Genomic DNA, 22,226 nt, shown 5'->3' with positions numbered 1-22,226 from the left:
ACCATAGTGTATTATTATTTTATTTCTAATAAATAGTTGTATATTATTTAACCACCACCCATGTCTCTACATATATTACAAAGAAGATTGTGAGTTTTGGCAAAATGGAATGCACACGATCCACGGTGCACAAAGTCATGAAACGGAGAGAAACGGAGCGTGAAGTCATCAAACCATTGGTCCAACAGGAAACGCGTTATACCTTACGGTGGTTGGAGATAGGTTCATGGTAATATCAAGAATATTCCGCTTGATGTGTACTTATTATTGGCGAATGATGTAAGAGTATCCTTAATTAAGTGGTTCGTTAACTCTGCTCTGAATCTGCGTTCTATCATACGGATCACGATAACGCTAATTATCCAAGAATCACGTCGGGAGTACCTCGAAAGATTCTATTACCCGTTAAAATTCTTTTCACTACTTTCCGATGCATCTTTAGAAATGTAATCTCCGAAGAAAGTTGTCTCCTTTTTATTACCTCGAATAAACACAATTTACGTGGCTCGATTTTACTACTCCCGTAATTGGTAGAATCGCTCGCCTGCAGGATTTGGCCTCGATCCGGGGGTACTTAGAAAATCAAGCGAATCTCAACCGCGGTCAACGACGTCCAAATAAACAAACGTGACTGCGTCCGCAGTCTTTTCTCTCGTTACACCTTGAATTTCACACCCCGCGTTCGCATTTCCACCTCTTCCGCATAGCTCGACGAGAGGAGACAAAGTCGAAAAGGTGCAGCTGCAAGTCGAACTTTCTAATTCGACGGCACAGGTCCGTCTAACTAGAAGGAGGATTAGCGTTGGTAATTGAGAACGCAAGGACGCCTGGAGATCGTAAAGCTTAAGCGAGCGTAAAAATGGCCGACGCTGTGAAGCCGATGGAATCTGGCTGTCCAAGAGGAATCAAAAAATTAAAAATTAATTTCTACTTGCGCTGGAAAGACGTGCGTGACACGTCGTAATGCTTTTGTCACAAAATCACCAATGACGTGTCACGCACGTCGTAATACTTTTGTCACAGAATCGCCAACGACGTGTCACGCACGTCGTAATGCTTTTGTCACAGAATCGTCAGCGACGTGTCACGCACGTCGTAATGCTTTTGTCACAGAATCGCCAACGACGTGTCACGCACGTCGTAATGCTTTTGTCACAGAATCGCCAACGACGTGTCACGCACGTCGTAATGCTTTTGTCACAAAATCACCAACGACGTGTCACGCACGTCGCAATGCTTTTGTCACAGAATCGCCAACGACGTGTCACGCACGTCGTAATGCTTTTGTCACAGAATCGTCGACGACGTGTCACGCACGTCGTAATGCTTTTGTCACAAAATCGCCAGCTACGTGGCATACACGTCGTAATGCTTTTGTCACAGAATCGCCAACGACGAGCTATACACGTCGTTAGGCAATTGTTACAGAAACACCGGATCGTTTTGGCACACGTGTCTGTAAATTTCTTGCAACCGCAAGTGCTTAAATCCATCACAGGGTATTTTCTATTTTCCAATTTGTGGACGAAATCGAACAAAAACGCACGCTCGATGCTACAGGAAGTGCAGTAAAAGAGAGAATCGAGTAAAAGTCCTTGGTTGTAAACGTAAAATCCTAGAATGTAATATAACGTAATCTACGAGCAATTTCATTTCATTTATAGTTACGTTTCACTGACAATCGTGGCTCACGAAGTGTAGAAAGCATCTTGCGTAATCTTGATCATTTTGAAAAATCGTTTGAACTTCGTGTCTGATCACTTTGATGTAGAATTATCAACGATATTCGCAATATTCGTTGATGTTAATTAGCAAAAGACGAATATCAAAAATTTCTAATAAAATTCTAGAAAATTTGCTAATATTCTTTCTGATCCAAAAAATCAGTCGATTTAAAAATCGCGTTAAAATGGTCCCTTTAATCATTCCTGTGCGAAGGCAGAAGACAGGAGAACTGGTTTAGCGAAATAACTGGCAACCATTTTTATATTTCGATACAAAGCAATCGTTCATAGATATTGTAGTTCCATTTGTGACTAATGGCAAATTGAGTTTCTAGAAATGTCCACGTAATCGCAAACCGAAGATTCTTGCTGGCATCTCGCGGATTCCTAGCTTTCTGTTAACAAACCCAACGAAAGTTATTCGAGTCGAACGACGATTGGAAATACTAATCGCTACGCGACATCGATGACTATTTATTGTTTGCAAATATGCGCAAATGTCAGTCAAGTTTCATTCAAAAATTCATATCATTTCCTGAGAATTAATTAGGAGATAAAAGAAAAAATCGTCACGAAGAGATCACTGGCACGTGCTGATCCGATTCTTGTTTAAAATTCAACCGGTTCGAGTGATCGCGTTGATGTTCGCAGTCGTTGGTTTACCTAAAAGATCTAGTCCGATTTGTCGGTTTTTCCCTTAATTTGCAACGAACCATGGATTGAGCACTGGTCTCGCGAAACGAATTCGGTTAGGCACGTGTAATTGAGAAACGTGGACAGAGTGAAAGCGTGATTAACTTATGAACAAATTTGGAATAAATCCGGATAGTTTGACGTAGGATGAACCGAATGCTCTTCCAGAGAAATTTCTTGCAATTGCAACTGTTGCAACGAACGCAGCTGTGTTTGTTGTATGCACAGCGAGTCTGTTCCTTTTGTCAAACTATGCGATCCATTCGAAGCGTGTGAGAAATTTAAAAAGATATTTAAAATTACGTGTTGCGTAATAAATTTGTTACGATGCCCTTTCGAGAATTGCTCGATGCTTGTAAGTTTTTAAGTACGTAAGATCCCGACTGTTTCGTTTTATTCAGGTAATTACACTATCTGCTTGCTTATGTAATAATGAAAGAAAAATTAGAAAAATGAAACGAAAAAATGGTAAGAGAACGCGAGGATGTAACTTAGAGACTTCGTGCTGTGCACGTGACTTATTCACATGTTCCAGTTTCATTGAATATTTCGTAATCAAACATTTCTTTTTCTTCCTATCTTAGCATGGCATTTCGCAAGCTGAAAAGAACGAAGCTGTCCGCTTTAGTTTTATTTTGAGAAAATCAGCATAATTAGAGCTGAAGATAAAGTGGACCAGATCAGGAAAAGTAACGCAGAGGAAGAAAATAAACAATATATGTACAAAATTTATTCTACTTCCATAGCACATTTTGTCAGTGGATTATCTTCTGTTGCATCAACTGAATTACTTAACGAATTCTCTGTGTTCTCAAGCTTATCTTCCACAGAGGGATTTCCTGATTTTTCTAAAACCTTTGTTCGTATATCTTTATTTTGTTTCGGTTCCTTACTTGCTTTTTGTAACGTTTCCTCTAAATGTCTTTTACCAAACCTTCTGAATTTAAAATTGGTCAAGTACCTTAATTCTCCGTTCCATTCTCTTAACATCTGACACTGCGTTGCATTTAAAATATCAGGAATTTCTGAAACATGAAGGAAATTTTGCACATTAGAGTACTTTGAAAATAAGGTAAATCAAATTTCTTTACCTATCCCACATGTATCGTACTCTTCTTGTTCTCTCTCTCTGGCCATTCTTAATATATCCTCTCTACTGGCATGTTGTCTACCTCTTTTGGTACCTACGAATCTTTTGAGGACAATTTGATCCATTTCTTCGTCATTTCTTGCTATATACCTTAAAATCCAATACAAAATCGTAAGTAGTCGTATCTTCAATATACAACTCTGGTTCACCTACATTTTTAACAAGCGAGCAGTTAATTCTGTAGTATAGGGACAAACATCTGGCACCATATGATCTTTGATCCATAACATTTTCTCTTTTGTTATATTCTGTTTTATCAAGCCACCCATTTTTGCTTTCTGCCTGTGTAATATTCTGAAACAAAGAGCAATTACATTTAACAATATATAAAGAATATATAACAAAATATATAAAATATAAGAAAATCAGGTAGAGTAATAATAATTTAATTTACTTTTTAGTTCTCTTTGCAATGGCAAGAGATTTTCTACTATTTAGATGTGCAATATTCTTCACTTTCAGGAACTCCTTTCTCAATGCAGTAGCCTATAAAAGTAACAAATATACAAAACGAGAAAGAATATATTCAAATAATCCTTACAAAATAATAAACTATTTTATTTAAATATAAATTAATACAAACTGTACCATGTTTGTGATTTATCGTTGTTAGTGGCCTAACCTTCAAACTATCAAATCAGACCATATGTACACTCTATCTATTTCTTGCTCAGAAGAATCATCTACAATAGCAACAGTGGCGACGTCTGTCGACAGAAGAAGCAACATCGAAGCACATCTTACCATGGACATTTCTAGACCAATAAACTTCAAAATTTTTCTTCTGTTTCGAACAATTTATAATTATTCTTTTAAACATTAAAAACGTAACCTATTTTATTATTTTTAACCTTTAATAAGTATATATCGATTAACACGAAGAAAGCGTTTTGTAAATCTGTACTACATTTATTCAACAAAGGAGGGAAATTTGACAGAAGTGAATGATGGAAACGAAAAGTTTAATCGTAATAGTGCTTCTCCTAATTTTAACATCAGATGGGACGTGTTTTGGTAGGAAAAGATCCGTCCAATGTCGAAGAGAAAAGGAAGAAACTCTAAGTAAAGACGATCAAAACTCAACAGACAGTTATAATTATATCTGTGACCGGAGTGAATTTGGAATAGTACAAAAAATTCCATACTTCCGCCCTTGCTCGGCGTGCGATACGATAAAAATCGATTTCTCAACAGCTTGTATCAGATGTGGGATGTGTCTCGCCATTGCTGAAAAGGTTGAATCACTTTCGTCATACACATTTACATTGTCAATTTCTTCGTACATTATATCGAATTATTTGAAAATATCCTAAGAAATATTAGGAAAAATTTAAACGCAATGTATTCTTGTAGTATTAACCTTAAATTATATTATTAATATGTTGAATAATATATATTCCCTAATGAAATGAATAAAATAAAAAATTCCAATTAAAGTTAAAAATCCTTTTGTCTTAAATTTAATTAAATTTAATAGCATATAAATTATAATTTAAATTTAATATTACAAATTTAATATTTAAATTATAAATTATAATTTAAATTTAATGTTGTTCATTGAAGAATGGTATTCTCGATCAATCAATCGCAAATACTATGAAAAGGAGTATATTATAATGATTGAATATTTTCCAATCTCGATAAATTTATTTAATATTACCGCAAAGATTAATTAATTATTAATTATTAGTACTCTCCCAATTAATTATTAGTAACTCTCCCAACAGCATAATGATACATTATTATATTGCACGACTAAAAATAAGGAAAAAGAGTGGGACCTTAAAGTAGATAAAAATTGATTACATAATAAGTCATTAAATATAACAGGTCACGATAACCAATTCAATTCAAATACGAAAAATTACAATAATCCATTTTATAATTCTCAGATAAATCAAACCCTGCTGGACGTCCACGAGGTGTTACCCAACGTGTATTTGAACCACACCGAAATCGAGCTTCTCTTGAGGACCATCTGCAACCATTCTTTCCAACAGTAAATATATGCAAATCAATTAATAAACAAATCACTATATTTTTAATCAATTAATAAAAAAAATAGACATATATTTTTATTATTTTCACAGTTATGGTCTTCAAAAGTTAAATGGAAAGAGATACATCTCTGACAGGTTACCAGGTTCTATCATGATAACCACGTCAGCTGATGGGCTTTGGGGAAAGAAGTGAGTGAACCGAGATCTAACATTTAACTCAGTTATTCCACGATAAATTATATATCTGAATTATTTCAGATTAAGTGATCTTTGTCATTACTATCTCGACGAAATTGGAGAAGTATTTTTGTACGAGCAATGGCAACGCTGGCGTCACGACAATAACTTCCAGGACCTGATTACCCTCGTGTGTCGGTAATAAGAAAAACGAGACCTTCAATTGGATACAAAATATTTATTAACAGCTTTGCTTAACTCTTACTTCTTTTCAGAAGCACGGATGGTATATTGCGAGATTGCAGAAGCATGGAGAACGTGGCAAAGTACGAATCTCCGTTTAAAACTTACAAGGCCAAAGTAAAAATTACCGCGACCTACGACAAGTATGGCAAACGTAACTGAAGGGTAATACTATTTATATAAGCATAATAGACGAAGCGACTACTCAGCCATTGAATAACGTTTTACACCTCTTATCATTTCTATTCTTCGCTATAAATAAAAGTATCTTATCACGTAAGAACCTACTTGTTTTATCTTTTAATCGTAATACTGTTTATACGTAATCCTGTAAATTCGAATGGAAACTCCATACGTAATAGAAGTTCACGTGTACACTGACCGACTACTTCCTATAATGCAGTTCCAGGTTTACAACGTTTTAAATAACGATTATGAGCTTGGAGACAGACAGAGAGGGAACTCATCGTACAAAGGCAGTCAGGAACTACCAAACCAGTCGAAATGACTAGTTTCTCTTTACTTTCGTATTTGCTCAAAACATGCAATTGCACTTGGTAAAATTAATTTCGATTTTCATTAAGATAGACACATGATTACATGCAGCTATCTATTTTCGTCGCATATACCACTTCAATTAATATTATCCGTGTATACTATACTTAAGCAGACATTACAGGTCGATAGTTCTAATATCGTATTAAAAGCTTTCTCCTGATCACTTCCTGATGGATATTTCGCAAATATCCAGCCCCTGCTTCCATCTATATTTATAAATATCATAGAACAGCGAATTATACTTACAACTATAAATGTCACACGATAATAGAAAATATTTTTCCAAGAATCTCTGCGAAGCAATAGCGTCAACTAATATAATTCCACGAAATTCCATGAAATTCCACATTTTTTTAGAACACTTCAACCCTCCTTTATTCTCTGTAATGAACCTTTTAAAACCCAACACACTTCCTCTTCGATTATTGCTGAAAAGGAAAAACAGATAATAGAAAACGATAATAGAAAATATTTTTCCAAGAATCTCTGCGAAACAATAGCGTGAATTAATATAATTCCACGAAATTGCACATTCTTTTAGAACAACTCACCCCTCCTTCATTCTCTCTAATGAAATTTTTAAAACCCAACACTTCCTTTACAATTATTGTTGAAAAGGAAAAACAGATAATAGAAAACGATAATAGAAAATATTTTTCCAAGAATCTCTGCGAAGCAATAGCGTCAACTAATATAATTCCACGAAATTTCATGAAATTCCACATTTTTTTAGAACACCTCAACCCTCCTTCAATTCACTTCCTCAAAACATTTCCTCTTCAATTACTGCTGAAAAGGAAAGACCATACTACCTACAGAGCTACCCTTCTGCACCTTATCATCTAGCTTCCTCTTCTGTAACCCTGAAACCCTGCGCTTCGCTCGTTTTGGTCGTCCATCTTTTCTCCAGGTGAAAAATTTCGGCTCCAAACGAGGTTTATCGATTTCACCGTCCGAATCCAAGTCGTTTCCCGTCTTTCTCATACTCGAGGTCTCATCTCGCGAATCCAACGCGATGACAGAAGAACTCGGGGAGAAGTGCTCCCCGTTGTTGGTCGTTAAATCGATTCGCGAATCGCGAAACAAGTCGTTCCGAGGGTCGTTGTTAGAATGAAGATGCGGCAGATGAGGGAAACGTGGAAACGAGGGTAATCGTGGCATGTGCGGGAGGTGAGGCAGGTGAGAGGGCATCAGATGATGTTGACGCATCCCTCGAACGATCGTCTCCTTCATCTGCCGCCTCTTGTGCCAAATCCTCTCGACGATCCCGATCGAGACGGCCGCGACACCTCCAGCGATCAGAATGAAGAAGGCGGAGTACACGTCTGTGAGTCTCGCGCTGTGGAAAGTGGTCGGTGACTTGCATCTGGGCATCTCTGGCAACATCCGTTCCGTTATCCTGTTCAGGACCCCTCGTTCTCGTATTTTCAGGATACTGGAAAATATGGAACAGAGAATGAATTTTGGATAACTTGGAGGACCTTTGGAAAATTTATTTTCTTCCTTTTCTTTAAATATAGATGTCCATATGATGACAATTTATGGGGTGCCATTGAGAAAATTTATGGGTATTTAAGGGTCTTAGAATTTTCTCGTGAATTTCGTCTGGAAGCATAGAGACTTTTCTATTAAATTTTACCTGTGATTTTCTTGAGTTATAGTAATATTATAGTATAGTTAATTTAGTGCATTATAGTACAGTTAGTATAGTATATTATAGGACAGTTATAGTAATACTTTTGTATAATTAGTATAGTACATTATAGTACAGTTAGTATAGTATATTATACTAAAGTTATAGTAGTATTATATATAATAAATCACAATGATGGTATTGCAAAATCCTTATTGCAAAATCATTTATCTTCCAGAATATTCGAATTTCCGATATTCTGATAATACTCTGATAAGATTTTGATGAATATATTCCACGAATCACGTACTTCAAATTAATAATTTTCTTGTAAGGGCAAGAATTAGCCATCGGCAATGCAACCATAGTGAACGTCTGTGGAAGTGGCAATTCCTTCAAATTGCATCGTTTTTGGATCAACGTGGATCTGAGGGCGCGTCGGGCAAGGGTGGCGCTCACGAAGAAGCCATAGTGGCCTTTCACGGCCTTTGTCAGACCGGATATGGTGTCCAATCTCGACTCCCTGTTGTTGAACGCCCTTATGTACAACTCGCGTAGATTACTGTCGTTCACGTTCTATGGAACAAGTAAAAGTACTCCGCCAATGACAAATTTGATACATGTTATCTTCCTCGATAAACTCACTCTGATGTATTCGTCGTCGGTTATGCTGTACCCCAATTTGAAGTTGTGTGAGAGAATATCCGTGATGGACTTGATACCACTGGCCTGTACTGATAAGATTGAGGTAATAAATCCGGCGTAGGCGTTGTACATTACCAAAGCAAACATCAGACTGAATAATAACACGGTTTTCCCAGATGGATTCCGAGGAGTCCATGGAGAACCTGTGGTTAATAAAAATTGATGAAAAATCAACATTGCTGAATAACAATTAACGTAATTAATAAACTTTTTAACGAACAAAAATTGCAATGAAATTCTCTTCATTCGAAATCATAATTCTTTCTTCCTCTAAATTTATCTTCTGGTAAAATTGATGAAAAATCAATATTGCTGAATATCAATTAACGTAATTAATAAACATTTTAACGAACAAAAATTGCAATGAAATTCGCTTCATTCGAAATCATAATTCTTTCTTCCTCTAAATTTATCTTCTGGTAAAATTGATGAAAAATCAATATTGCTGAATAACAATTAACGTAATTAATAAACATTTTAACGAACAAAAATTGCAATGAAATTCGCTTCATTCGAATTCATATTTCTTTCTTCCCCTAAATTTGTCTTCTGGTAAAATTGATGAAAAATCAACATTGCTAAATAACAATTAACGTAATTAATAAACATTTTAACGAACAAAAATTGCAATGAAATTCGCTTCATTCGAAATCATAATTCTTTCTTCCTCTAAATTTATCTTGTGGTAAAATTGATGAAAAATCAACATTGCTAAATAACAATTAACGTAATTAATAAACATTTTAACGAACAAAAATTGCAATGAAATTCGCTTCATTCGAAATCATAATTCTTTCTTCCTCTAAATTTATCTTGTGGTAAAATTGATGAAAAATCATCATTGCTAAATAACAATTAACGTAATTAATAAACATTTTAACGAACAAAAATTACAATGAAATTCGCTTCATTCGAAATCAATTTCCTTCTTCCTCTAAATTTATCTTGTGGTAAAATTGATGAAAAATCAACATTGCTAAATAACAATTAACGTAGTTAATAAACATTTTAACGAACAAAAATTACAATGAAATTTTCTTCATTCGAAATCATATTTCTTTCTTCCTCTAAATTTATCTTCTGGTAAAATTGATGAAAAATCAATATTGCTGAATAACAATTAACGTAGTTAATAAACATTTTAACGAATAAACATTGCAATGAAATTCGCTTCATTCGAAATTATATTTCCTTCTTCCTCTAAATTCATCTTGTGGTAAAACTGAATATATCGAATTATAAGAAATTCGAGCATTTTTGCAACTAAGCACCACAATTTTGTTAAACAGCGAAAGGATTGATATCATATTGTGTCGAATGACTGTCAATTTTATTTTCAATCATTTTCAAGTGATAATATCGAGTAAAACCTTGCATGCACATGATGCTGATGCACCAGAGCGCAGCTTCCCCTATTCCGACCCGTTTCGCCTCCTCATTGTGCAAAACTGTTTTCGTCGCGTAAATGATCAACCCCATGGCTATTAGTATGGCGAGATAAGTGGACGCGACGCAGCCTAGCAAGCAGGTGTTGAACGGTTGACGAAATATGTCCCTCATGGTGCCGGTTTCCAGAGGGTGGTAGTAAATGTTCCTCCTGTGTGAACAGAAGTTCATTGAACAGAGCGATGCATTCACTTGATCGATTAAAATGCTCAAGGTGTACAGGTTGTTCCACAAATTTTCCTGCAAAACTTTGTCCTCGCGTATATAATACACATATCACACCGAAAATTGGAAAATTGGTAAATCCTAATTTTATTCATAAACCATTTACTATAACGAGGTGATAAAAGTTCCCCAAAAATCTGATAAATATTTCAATTCCGAGTTTCTGTCGAACCATTTTTGCAAATGCTATTAACCCTTTGCACTCGGCGATTTTTTCGTTACAGGAAAATAGTAATTCGATGACTTTCTGTCATAATATCGATGATATTTTCAAAACAGTATATAATAAATGCAAATTAGTTGGAAGACGTAGAACTTTTTTATCTAAATATTCCACGCGTCGTTGGGCAATTTTAAATTCGAGATATTAATCAACAACGATCTTTAGAATCTGATTAAATGGTGACTGAGAGGCACCTCTCGAGTGCAAAGTTGAGAGTTTGTTTACACCATGATTGTGCATTTTATGCGAGTGTGCGTATGTGCTTGTTTAAATTTTTATTTTTAATTGTCCTTTGAGTACGTACGTCATATATATTAACCCTTTGCACTCGAGAGGTGAGTTCAGTCACCATTTCATAAAATTTGGAAAATCAATATCAATTAATATATCAAATTTAATGCAATGTAACAGTGTGCGAGGTATCGAAATCAAATAATTCTACAATTCTATTATTATACAATTCTTTATTCACTGCTGAAAAAAGTGTCGTCAGCTTTTTAGTAGAGAATCTTTGAATTTCTACTCTTCTCTAGCCAAAAGTCATCGAGTGCGAAAGGTTAATATTAGGCATGCTTTATTAATACTAGAAGTACGAAGCCTGTAAAGACGATCGGTTTCAGACTCTATTCTTACAATTATCGACATACAGGGCAAGTTTCGTAACGAGACTTTGATATTAAATAATTTATAAAATACTAGTAAGAAAAATGTTGCAGATGTTGCATATTTTTTACCTTTTTATCGATATACGAATGTTACTTTCAACTTTTGAAGCTTATCAAAATAGCTTGGTCAGCTCTCTCTTGTCAGATGTTGCTCGACTATTTCCTCGCAGAGTAAATTAGAAAACAAAGTTTATAGCGTATTACATGCATTAATTATGTAATAACAGTAGAAACTTTTAAAAATGTTTCTTACTCACTGATAAAAGAATTATGTACTTGAGCTGATTGTAACGAGCAGCAGCTCGGACATCGCTCAAAATAGAACTCATTCTGCCAATATCTTAGAAACCATTTCGAGTCTTTTTCATATAGAATTCGACTCTTTATCCGAATTTGGGAAGAAATATTAAATGTTCTATTTAAAAAATTGAAGACGACCTTCGTATCTTGACAAAACAGCAAAATAACAAAATTAATTAGACTACTATACGTACTCCTAGAAACCATGCAACACCTGTGTAAATTATTTTACTTCTTCGTACAACAAATATTTTATGAGTTGTTTGAGTTCGTGTTACGAGGCTCACCCTGTATATAGCCGAGGTTGGCAAAATCAATGTTGACTATTATCGAAGTAGAAACGTACTTATGTATATTCTTTTATTTTCATCATACCACGATGAATATAGGTAATTGAGATGACAAATCGTCGCGATAATACGGTGAAATGCGAGGTCTAAGATAAATTTGCTTTTAACGCAATGCATGGGAGGAATAGCTACACAAATATAGCCTATATTAATTCGCTGGATTAAGTATAGAAAGTGAATGAAGTATACATTACGGCACAAATGTCACCGAAAAAATTAGTTATTACATCGATATGCGCTTTAGCTATATAATCTTGCATTTTAAAGTGTTATGCACTTCCGTAGATATACGTACGTTTGACGTCAATGTCTCAATAAATGTATTCGGGAAAAGAAATAGAGTCTCTTAAAATGAAAATATAAATTCAAATTGTATCGATAAGTTACGCGAGTTATTTGTACAGGAAATAAAGATGCGTTTCGATCAAGATTTTCTACCCAAGCTTTCGAGGTCCACTTTTTCAATCACACTCCTTTGTTTATTCCCAATCTGCTCCGTCCTCGTGGGACAAGGTAAGAAATATATTTTAATTACTTTTAATCACGGAACGCGTTGACAAAATTATTTTAATATACGATTTATAACAGCTGTACTACATTTTTGAATAAAACCTTCCAGGGTCCAGTTTCACGTCAGGTTTACGAATTATTTCTCGTCGTAGAATAAATTGGTAATTGGAAAATATCGTTTACCTACATTATTTTCGCCACTTTGTGCAATTTATCGCGGAATATCGCAATTTTGTACGAAATTAGGATGAAAATGGATGATTCGTTTTGCTTCTTTTCCATTTCTAAATCATCACTACGTACAAAATGTTTGTTATCGAAATATAGAGCTGAGTCAGAGCTTTCGAACGATACATAACATAAGCAGATTTACAATTTATTCCAATATCAAGCTGCAAAAATTGAAAATACGAAAATGGAAATTATTTTTCTACCAATTTAATGTTTCCAATCGTGGAACGCGTTGACGAAGTTTTGAACCGATTTATGGAACAATCTGTACCTCTCTAGGAAATTCAAAGAGACCATTGTTCCATTAGCTACTGAATAATATCGAGATTACGAATCGAGCATTATATTGTAAATATATTCTCACATATAACGAATGAGAGGATGACTAAACGACATTTCCGCTTGTCTTTCCTCGTTCACGGTGATGTACCCTAGTCCAATGTCCACTTCACCGGTGACGACATCTCCGAGCAGGTTATTCCAAACTTTGTTATTCAGAGTGCCTAGCTTTTCGTGCGGCACTATTTCTATGCTAGAAAAGATTTTCTTCTTACGTAAATTCAGGCACGGTTGTAACGATAAGGTTGCAAATATAAAAATGATATTCAACGTGGTGCTCTATTTATTAACGAGAAATAGTAAGGAGGAAAAATATTCCTCGCTTTTAATCCACATCACCAGATACGTTACGTAGTTCAGTGACGAACTTACATTCAAATTGCGGGTAAGATACGTGAATGTAAATAGACGTTAACGTTTTCGATATTCGCTTTCACGCTCGAATTATGCAAATCTCGACTCTCGAAATTTGAAGCCGGTGCCCCGTGATCGGCATTTCTCTGGAAACCGGTATAAATGCTTGGAATATAAATTGAATTGTTCGTTATTCCGTTTGAGTTAATAGAAATTGCAAATTCGTTAGAAGCGTCCGTTATCGTATCAAGAAAATGATAAAGACTTGAACTCTGGTTTATCTGCGGAATTCGCACATAAATTCGCTGAATAAATTAGAACGAACGTCGAGTGCCTTCGGGAATGCGATTGAAAGTTTCGAAAGATCATGCGCCATGGCCATTGAATCTGCCCTAAGAGTTGCCACCAGAGCTGGATAAAAATTCGTAATCTATTTAGAGAAGTTTATACACTCGTGCCTAATTCTGGTAACGATGGAAATATCTCGGATAATATTTAGGAATGCGATAATTCGTGATAAAAAGCGATGAGGATAATTCGATAGATCGTAACTTGTTCATAAATCAAGAGTGTGCGGCATAAATGCACCTACGAGCGTAAATTATTCATAAATTTATTTGCAGACTCATTTATATGGATAATTAAGATTTTATATCACACGCCATGACCTAATTTGACCTACAATAGATAGATTATTCACTGATTTAATCATTCGTATCTACTGACTTCGTTATTTCGAAGTTAACACGACAGAAGGTGCTACGTGTATTGGCTATAATAACGCTGTAATTTGAATAATAATAAATATTATAATAAAGTACCGCGTTCGGTATGCATGGTGCATGCAATATTGTATCTCGCGAATTATTAGAATACGACAAATCATTTATAATCGGATAAAGCAAGATGAGTTTTTATTCAAATTGAAGGCATCTTCATCGTGATCCCGGCGTTGAAAACTAATTTTTAAAGTTTTAGAATTCTAGTCATTCCAACAATGAAAACTAGTTTCCGACACACGAATACCAGAAATTTAACACGAGAAATATTCGTAATATCCGATACGTGTGACGATCACGATCAGTCGATGCATATTAACATATACTTATTCATGAAACGTTTCACCGACATCTGTAACCGCGAATATAATTCCGGAAAAACGTGTCAATTATTCTGGATTACCATTGAATCGTTGGAAATCGTTGAAAGTCGTTCGGAAAGGCAGGAAAAGTTGGGGAAAATTGCCTAGACTCGTACCTCGCGTTGACGCTGTTAGCGACAAAGCTGGCAAAGTTGAGAAGAGGCGCGATGTCGTTCGCCTCTTCCTCCGTGGTGTCCATCTGGCCATCGATCGTCCCGTTCAGGACACCGAAAATGATCGATTGGCCCCTAAAGTCTTTCCTCAGCTTCACGTTGATCGGACTTTGCAACGACCACGAGTCCGGGTTCCAAGAACCGAGGAAATTGGTCACCAGGCTGGTGTTGTCCGAGTACCGGATCTTGTACACGTGGACGAAGTGAAAGAGCACCGTTCTGTTCTCGGGAACCGCGTAATTCAGGTTGACGGACGCGTTCTCGTCGAACCTCTTGATCGATGGCTCCCGGAAGTCGAAGCGGTTCCCGTAGCGTTGCAGAGACAAACAGGTCCTGGGGAACGTGGAAAAATTCGAGGCTTTGATCCCATGCTATTTCATGCAAACGACCAGTGACGTATTCGATATCGATTGTTTCCAAAATATCGATTTTTCAAATTATCTCGAATATAATTATATAATTATTTCGTTTGAGGCAATTTTTGAGAGATCACTTGGAAATACATTAACACTTTGACTGCCATAATGGTCATATATGACCGACCACGGTTTCTCCTGTGACGCCACGGTGGTCATTGATGACCAGAGAGCTTCAATTATTTGAACTACGTTGAATTACATTTAACGAAAATTGACAATTGGTGCATTTTGAATGTAACCGCTAATTAGAAGATACTTTGAAATAAAAGGTGTCCCATTGAACGATTAAAGATTTTTATTAGAACACCAAAAACATAGAACAAATCTTGCATCTAGCGGTGCACTGCCTGAGGGAAACATGTAATTTCGGTGTGGCAGTCAAAGGATTAACGACAAATGATCATTGGTTAAATAAAGTTATGAATCGCAGAAGTTATACATGATGAATAAGAAATTTGTTAATTTTAAATTTGCGCCAATGCACGCAGATGATCAGAATGAGTAGAAAAATACACAGAATACAAAAAAGGAATTGACATAGGTCAGTTGGAAAGACAGCGATCATGCTTCGTCATTGATTAACTAGAATTATAAGTTGAGAAACTTGTAAGGTGCTCGAAAGCTTGGAAAAATTTGGGTATGGAATAAATATAATTGTCATAGCTAAATACTGTTACAAGAGATCGGAATTATGCGTATCCAGAGTGGTCAATTATGGACGAAAATGCCGCAAACCGTGATAATAATTGATAAATGAGCGATCAGGTTCTAGAAAGGGTTACAAAACTAACTTGGAAATTAATCAATTGAATTTTTCGCAAGCGATCGGCGAAATTTTGATTGGACAATTCGAAATGTAAATATTGATTGGTGATAATCGAAACGACCAAAATTATATACTTGAGCAAAGACTAAATTTGTATCGTAGCATAAATTTGCAATGTAAATTTGCAACGTGGTGTACATTAATTAGAATTTTATACACGTGACTCACCGATGATCATTGTGCACGTGATTAAGATAAAATTATAAGAAATTAACAAAATTGCACATCTCAGGGATGGTCAAAGGTCACGAAGACATTCAAGGCTTAAATGGTAACATAACGTGAACCTAATATTTTGATATCCTGAATGGGAGCTGAATTCTCGTTTTCATCTGATCTCTCGTGTCATCTCTCTCGGTCAGGGACACTGATAACTAGAAATTTACCAACGAACTTTGAATTCTGCATATACAACACGATAAAATAAAAATTCGAAATAACTCCTTCGAGACGTTAAACCGGTTCCCGATATTCGGATAACAAATAATACAATCGATACGAATTTCCATTCCCAGGAGGTCCTCTAAGATCTAACGTTGGGATAGCTTGAGGTATATATTGAAAGCGATCTCAGGTGACAGGCAGCGTCTTCGACTGTTTTACACCTAAAACACATGAACCCATCAATGTCGAGGGATGTCGAACCTTCTCGAGCCAAAGGACCGTCAGTGAAATAAAGACCTTTGATGAAGAAAGTCTTCTGGATCACTAGCCCTATCTCCTTATCCTTCCGCTACGATATGCGTTTCATTAGCGGGTTCAAAATGTTTATATTTTTCGTGCTTTATCTCGACAGCCCGATTCGAGATAATCCGAGATATTTCGAGTGCGGATAATTCGCATGCGAACGTGACGCTGGTCACGTTGCGTTTATGGTCGGGACGATCGATGATCGATCGGTGAAGAAGCTCGGAGCATCGTTCCGTGAATGTAAGCTACCTGTTCCAGTAAATTCCAGACAATTCCTGGATCACTTCGTAAGACGACGATGGCGTCGCGACGATCACGTCGCTATCGATACCGATATTCAAATGTCGAAGCACCGTATCGATCGTCGCATCCGTGTTCATCGCGGTGATCATCAGCCAGGAGACGTAATAATTGAACTGGAATTTCTGCGATGCCTGAAATTCGTTTTCCCTCGTTAAAATTAATCCATTGACTAGCTTAGGGATATTCTCCTGCCAATGAAATTAATAATTTCGCAGGTAAATCAATTTAACGCCGCATTTTTGCGTTTTATGATACTAAATAAATAAATTATGAAGTCTTAATGCTCGTTTTCATTGAACAAATCGATTTAGAAGTAGCGATAACCACTAATAAAATCGTTTATCAAATCCGAACGTGAAAGAGAAATTTATCGAAATGGCAGCTTGTTTGCTCTCGAAATTAAATTATTTATAATTAAATAATGATGATCTCGATAGTTAAACCAGCGATGTTCTAGAAAATTTTAAGAAAATAAAACGATTCGTTCATGTTCCATCATTGTATAGATAATTGTTAATTACAATTGCTCAGGGAGGATTCTACGTGTGATTCTCACCACGTGAAGAATATTATCAGGAGATGTGAGATTAAGCCCGTCGAGCAAAACGATCGATCCAATTCGATGCTTCTGGATCACAAGGGCGTCAGGTATATTCGGATTGATGGCAGACTGAATCGACAAGCCGATTCCCTCGTCGGCGAGACACGCGATCAAAGGTCTGGTGTACGAAAATACGCAATCTGTGGCAAAGAGAAAACGAAATTTAAGCGACGAAACACCGAAATTGAATGATACTCGAGGGTCACAGCAACGAGATAATTAATCCGCGATATCAGAATTTCTGTAAATGTTTCCACACAAACCACAAGCAGTTGCACGTGTACAACCTTGCCAGGGGACGTGCCGAAATTCACGTAACGCTGCAATCGATTTTTCCAATTATTGCATGGAAAAACCCTCGCACATTTATTTCCCAAATAACTCTGTTTAAAGATCCGAATATCGATTATCTTCAACTAGCATTCGATTCAACAGTACGATTCTTTGCGAAGCCGTGTAATTTGTTTTTACTCGCTTTTTCCAAGAATTTATTACAGTTGCGACAGAAAAAATAAAAATAATTTATTTAAATAATATCAATTTTCAAAGGTGACAAATTGGCTAATGGGATATTTTGCACTCGGTTTTTGGGTCTTACGATAATAATAGCGAAGCAACGATGATGATTGAGAAGAAGTACGTGTTCCTTGTTCCTTTTTCTCTATCCAGACCTTACTTGAAATTATAATAATTAAGATTCGATTCTTCTTACCTAAGGATGTCAAGTTCTCGAACAATACTATCTGGTCCCAGGCTTTCCATTTGGAAAATTCCAGGATCAATTGCAACGTCAGTGTCGAGGGTAAAATACAGGTGCTGGTTGCCATGTAGAACGTCGTGGCGATGAAAAGTTGCACTTTCATTGTTCTATACGTGCAGGGAGAAAATATCGACTGTCGATACCAAGAAATTTATACGTTTCTAACGTGTGTCAATTAACGTATTTTGAAATGCAAGACACAACAGATTCCTCGTTTTAATTGAAGTTGACGACGTTTTAACCGATGAAATATGTGAAAGTAATTCAGGTAATATTTGCATACCTCGCGCATATATTATGAAGAGCAGTGGAAAAAGAAAAGAGCTGGAAATCTACGACATATCTTTGACCAAGATTCAGAGAATGTTAGAAAAATATAGGAAATGGTTATTTTCAAGCTCATCGATGCCTGTTGGCAAACGCGAAACACTTTAGACAGCGATCGAAGGTAGACTGAGGGCTCATCTCGCAGTCCTTTCGTCCTTGGCTTCAACGCATGCGATAGAAATTACTCAGATAGGTATCGTGCAAACGTTTCATAACATCTGCTCTTCCAAACGAATTAATTTCGCGGATAATATCGCGTGTCGATGACAAACGTGCCACCAGAGAAACGGGGGACACGATAAAAGTCAAAGTCAAAATTGAATTGAATGTAAAATTTCCTTTCTAGTTGAATATTGAACAGACAACTTGAAAATGACCTATTGTCCGAAGGAAGTATGATTCAGATAACGTAGAATAGTTTTCCATTATTTAGTACAACTATGCATTCTTCGATGTGCTCGCTTGAATATGGAATCTTAACGTGTCTCGATTTAGACTCTTACACTTTCGACACATTCTCTATTTCTCTATTTATTTCTCTATTTATTCGCGCAACGATGGAGGATACAGAAGGTAGCATGATACTAAAGATGAGTCGTTACATCCTCTAGGAGAAACACGCAAAATTTCACTAGTTCGCAAATGTGCACATACGAACAGGTGTAATTCATTTTTCTCGATATCCTCGAATAATCGATATTATTCAAATTTGCTTACTCTTTTCTCGATCAACCCCTTCCAGATTTCTAAAATTCTAAATTTTCGACGAATTTATTTTAAACTTGCCGAGATTGAAACTGAAAATTTATTTCCATCCGCGATTGCGCAGATTCCAAGATGGCTGCCGGACGAAGAAGAGGATTACAGCGGAGGAATCGGGTTACTCTGTTTGGAAAAATCGGGTGTATCGAGGTTTGCACACGCGAAACCTGTGAACGAGGACAATGATGTGTGGATAATAGTATTTACCTCGCGTCGACAGCAAATCGATAGAATCGATGCAACGAAGAATCGGTATACCAGGTTAAGGTTCACTTACCAAGTTCACTTACCTCGTTACCTAGGGGAAATTTTCATTTCGACACTGCACTCTAGTCATAGGAAAAATCAGTTTCCTCGTCGTTTTCATTAACTTTGATTAACTTTGATTTGCGATTCAATGAACGATTGAAGGGTAAGCAATCTACTTGATGGAAATCGGAGCATATACTTTCCCCGTTTCCGGCTGGAAATTAAACCTTTGCACCTCACGAGTGAATTTTACGATACTCGTGAATCGTTAGACACTGTCGTGCACGTGTAGGCATATTCTCGTGTTAAAAATTAAAAATCACGTGACAGTATCACGTTCCCACGACATCACTCGCCATATTTGAATGTTGTATTGCTTGAAATACAGCGGCGTATGGAATGCAAATCGAACATGTCAGAACGAATAGATCGATCGAACGAAAGACAAAAAACTTTTCGGTGATGTAATCCCCTGGTGAAAGATTTTTACATGACATAGCTGAAAGTTTGTCCAAATTCATCCTCGAGGACATTGTTTGCCTGGCCCCGATTGCTCGCACTTACTTGCAGGATTATTCGTAATCCATGCGCTGTTGAGTTAACAGTAGATATGTATTTGAGTGTATAGTACATGGCAAATAATAAATTCACCGTTTTGAAAGAATAATGTATCGAGTGTAAGGAACAATCTGTCTGAGTCAATTTTTATTTGTTGCAAAGAAAATACTGCACATGTGTACTACGTTACATATTACATACATGTACAGTTCGAAATGAAATCGATGCAAATACACAAACGTGGTATCATGAAAGTTGATAAATATTTCTGAATTTATTTGAATAAATATTAATATCGATCTTATTGGAATTAATTGCGTATTTTCAGCAAGGAGATCTGAAATCATTTTCCTTACACGTTAATTACGTCCAACTACTTCAGTCCTCGATGATTTAATGAGACAGATTTAATACAAATACTAACAATTCGTTGTTAATAATGGTCGAATTTTTCAATAACGTTCTACGAGAGCTATTGCACGATCATCCACTTGTTAGAAAAGGATGTATGTTAACGCGATCTCAAAGTACAAGCAGCAATTCACCGATCCGTCAGATCCGCCATATCCGTGAGATGTTACATCATTCGTGTGATCACATTGCGAACTTTGGACTTTAGATTAATTTCATGATGCCACGGCGAGAGAGAATGAGTAACGAACGATAAACCCAAAGGATCAACAACTATCAAATTCAATTCGAGTTTCACGTCAATCTTTCATTTAAATATCGACACATTCCCGCCATTATCTTCTCTTTCCTCGAACTGATCAACAAATATAGTCGTGTCTCGTGTGTGCATTTTTAATCAATGCTAAAAAAGATATATTTACAAATGTACATACGACTATGTCGTATGCAAATTTTGCAATCGTATGCAATATAAATTATATAATATCGACATATCATACGTTTTTATAATAAAATTGCCATATAGCTTATACCGAGTAAACATCCCGATCGTTTCCCGAATGAAATATAGCGATCATGGTATCAACTGATGTTAATAGACATTATTTATATTTACTTATATTTTGTATTGGTATATTTCGCGTGTATATATGTCGTATGGCATAATCCAGATACGTTGTAAATTGTATAACGATATTTATAAACGAATACAACGTATATTAGGTATTGTAATATAAAAAAGTAAATTATGGTAATTCGCACTCTACTTGACCGACCGAAGAGAACGCTCAACTTCTCAGAATTTGCAGATTCTTCAAATATTATACACCACGCAAGCAAAATTATACACATCAACTGATTTTAAGTAGTACCTCGAAAAAAAAGATAAAATAAATTTTCCATAAAAACATTTCTTTACTATCATTAGTTTATCGATATATTAGATATGTAAAAATATATGCTGTTACATAACCTCACGAAGATTAAAAAAGTTAAATCTAGTTCTATGTAATAAGGCACTTTCAACAAATTTTCAACAGGTTTAAAAAAGAGAACAGGGCAAAAGATTTTCCTAAAGCGATATCAGAAATTTTTTACTGGAATAACGAATTCCGAGTAGTGACATGACGAAGCTCCTTTAATTAGCGATTTCATGTATTAACGTCTTAATACAGGATTAATCATACGAACAGTAATTTACAAACACTGTTATAGAAAAAAAGAATACAATATTTTCGATCGATATAAAAAGCTTCCATTGTACACTTTCTTACCTACACGTCTGACATGGTAAGACGCGTGGTACACAAAATCTCTTCGAAATTCATTTTTCTAGCAAAAACACAAAAGAAACGAAAACATTTTCGATCATTTCTCAATCTCTGGTACAAGTTGACACAGAAAAAACTGTTGTGACCGACGTGTTTCATTCGGTAAAGAATCACGTATGCACGCAACCAATGTCGCAGGATCAACGCAG

The 22,226-nt window shown here is 36.0% G+C and overlaps 3 protein-coding genes across 5 annotated transcripts; 1 reads left to right on the top strand and 2 right to left on the bottom strand.

The window, feature by feature from the left end:
* Positions 1-3,146: 3,146 nt before the first annotated feature.
* Positions 3,147-4,233, bottom strand: LOC108549626 (translation machinery-associated protein 16 homolog). Its single transcript, XM_017903107.1, has 5 exons — positions 4,156-4,233; positions 3,962-4,053; positions 3,721-3,861; positions 3,509-3,657; positions 3,147-3,442 (listed from the first exon to the last, which is right to left on the bottom strand). Exons 1-5 carry the CDS (start codon positions 4,156-4,158, stop codon positions 3,147-3,149), a joined length of 681 nt encoding a protein of 226 aa, XP_017758596.1. The 5' UTR covers positions 4,159-4,233.
* A 281-nt stretch (positions 4,234-4,514) lies between these two features.
* Positions 4,515-6,149, top strand: LOC108549590 (uncharacterized). The gene is made up of 5 exons (XM_017903062.1): positions 4,515-4,802; positions 5,460-5,566; positions 5,658-5,756; positions 5,826-5,942; positions 6,020-6,149. Exons 1-5 carry the CDS (start codon positions 4,515-4,517, stop codon positions 6,147-6,149), a joined length of 741 nt encoding a protein of 246 aa, XP_017758551.1.
* A 1,148-nt stretch (positions 6,150-7,297) lies between these two features.
* On the bottom strand, positions 7,298-18,927 carry LOC108549632 (glutamate receptor ionotropic, delta-2). 3 transcript variants are annotated; one of them, XM_017903113.1, is made up of 10 exons: positions 18,723-18,927; positions 18,392-18,572; positions 17,635-17,819; positions 17,025-17,209; positions 14,784-15,173; positions 13,198-13,365; positions 10,254-10,480; positions 8,824-9,026; positions 8,489-8,754; positions 7,298-7,980 (listed from the first exon to the last, which is right to left on the bottom strand). In XM_017903113.1, exons 1-10 carry the CDS (start codon positions 18,729-18,731, stop codon positions 7,329-7,331), a joined length of 2,466 nt encoding a protein of 821 aa, XP_017758602.1. In that variant the 5' UTR covers positions 18,732-18,927; the 3' UTR covers positions 7,298-7,328. The 3 variants fall into 3 exon arrangements, with proteins under 3 accessions (XP_017758602.1, XP_017758603.1, XP_017758604.1); XM_017903114.1 differs by having other exon boundaries at positions 18,392-18,546; XM_017903115.1 differs by lacking the exons at positions 17,025-17,209; positions 17,635-17,819 and having other exon boundaries at positions 18,392-18,546.
* Positions 18,928-22,226: the final 3,299 nt, after the last annotated feature.

Source organism: Eufriesea mexicana, unplaced genomic scaffold, assembly GCF_001483705.2.
Source record: "Eufriesea mexicana isolate 0111107269 unplaced genomic scaffold, ASM148370v2 scaffold2119, whole genome shotgun sequence".
Classification (NCBI taxonomy): Eukaryota; Metazoa; Arthropoda; class Insecta; order Hymenoptera; family Apidae; genus Eufriesea; species Eufriesea mexicana.
Note: the sequence above shows the minus strand (reverse complement) of the source record. Positions and strands in the feature narration are given on the sequence as shown.

Bases quoted from the DNA above. Each gene is read 5' to 3' on its own strand.
- LOC108549626 (XM_017903107.1), bottom strand. The intron at 3,862-3,961 runs GTAAATTAAATT...TCTTTGTTTCAG, and splicing joins ATTGCAAAGAGAACTAAAAA to AATATTACACAGGCAGAAAG. The intron at 3,658-3,720 runs GTAGGTGAACCA...TTGGATTTTAAG, and splicing joins ACTGCTCGCTTGTTAAAAAT to GTATATAGCAAGAAATGACG.
- LOC108549590 (XM_017903062.1), top strand. From the start codon at position 4,515: ATGGAAACGAAAAGTTTAATCGTAATAGTGCTTCTCCTAATTTTAACA. The intron at 5,567-5,657 runs GTAAATATATGC...TTATTTTCACAG, and splicing joins TGCAACCATTCTTTCCAACA to TTATGGTCTTCAAAAGTTAA. The intron at 5,757-5,825 runs GTGAGTGAACCG...GAATTATTTCAG, and splicing joins GATGGGCTTTGGGGAAAGAA to ATTAAGTGATCTTTGTCATT.
- LOC108549632 (XM_017903113.1), bottom strand. The intron at 10,481-13,197 runs GTGAGAATATAT...CTGTTCACACAG, and splicing joins CATCCTCTCATTCGTTATAT to GAGGAACATTTACTACCACC. The intron at 7,981-8,488 runs GTACGTGATTCG...CATATTTTCCAG, and splicing joins AAGAAAATTATTAATTTGAA to TATCCTGAAAATACGAGAAC.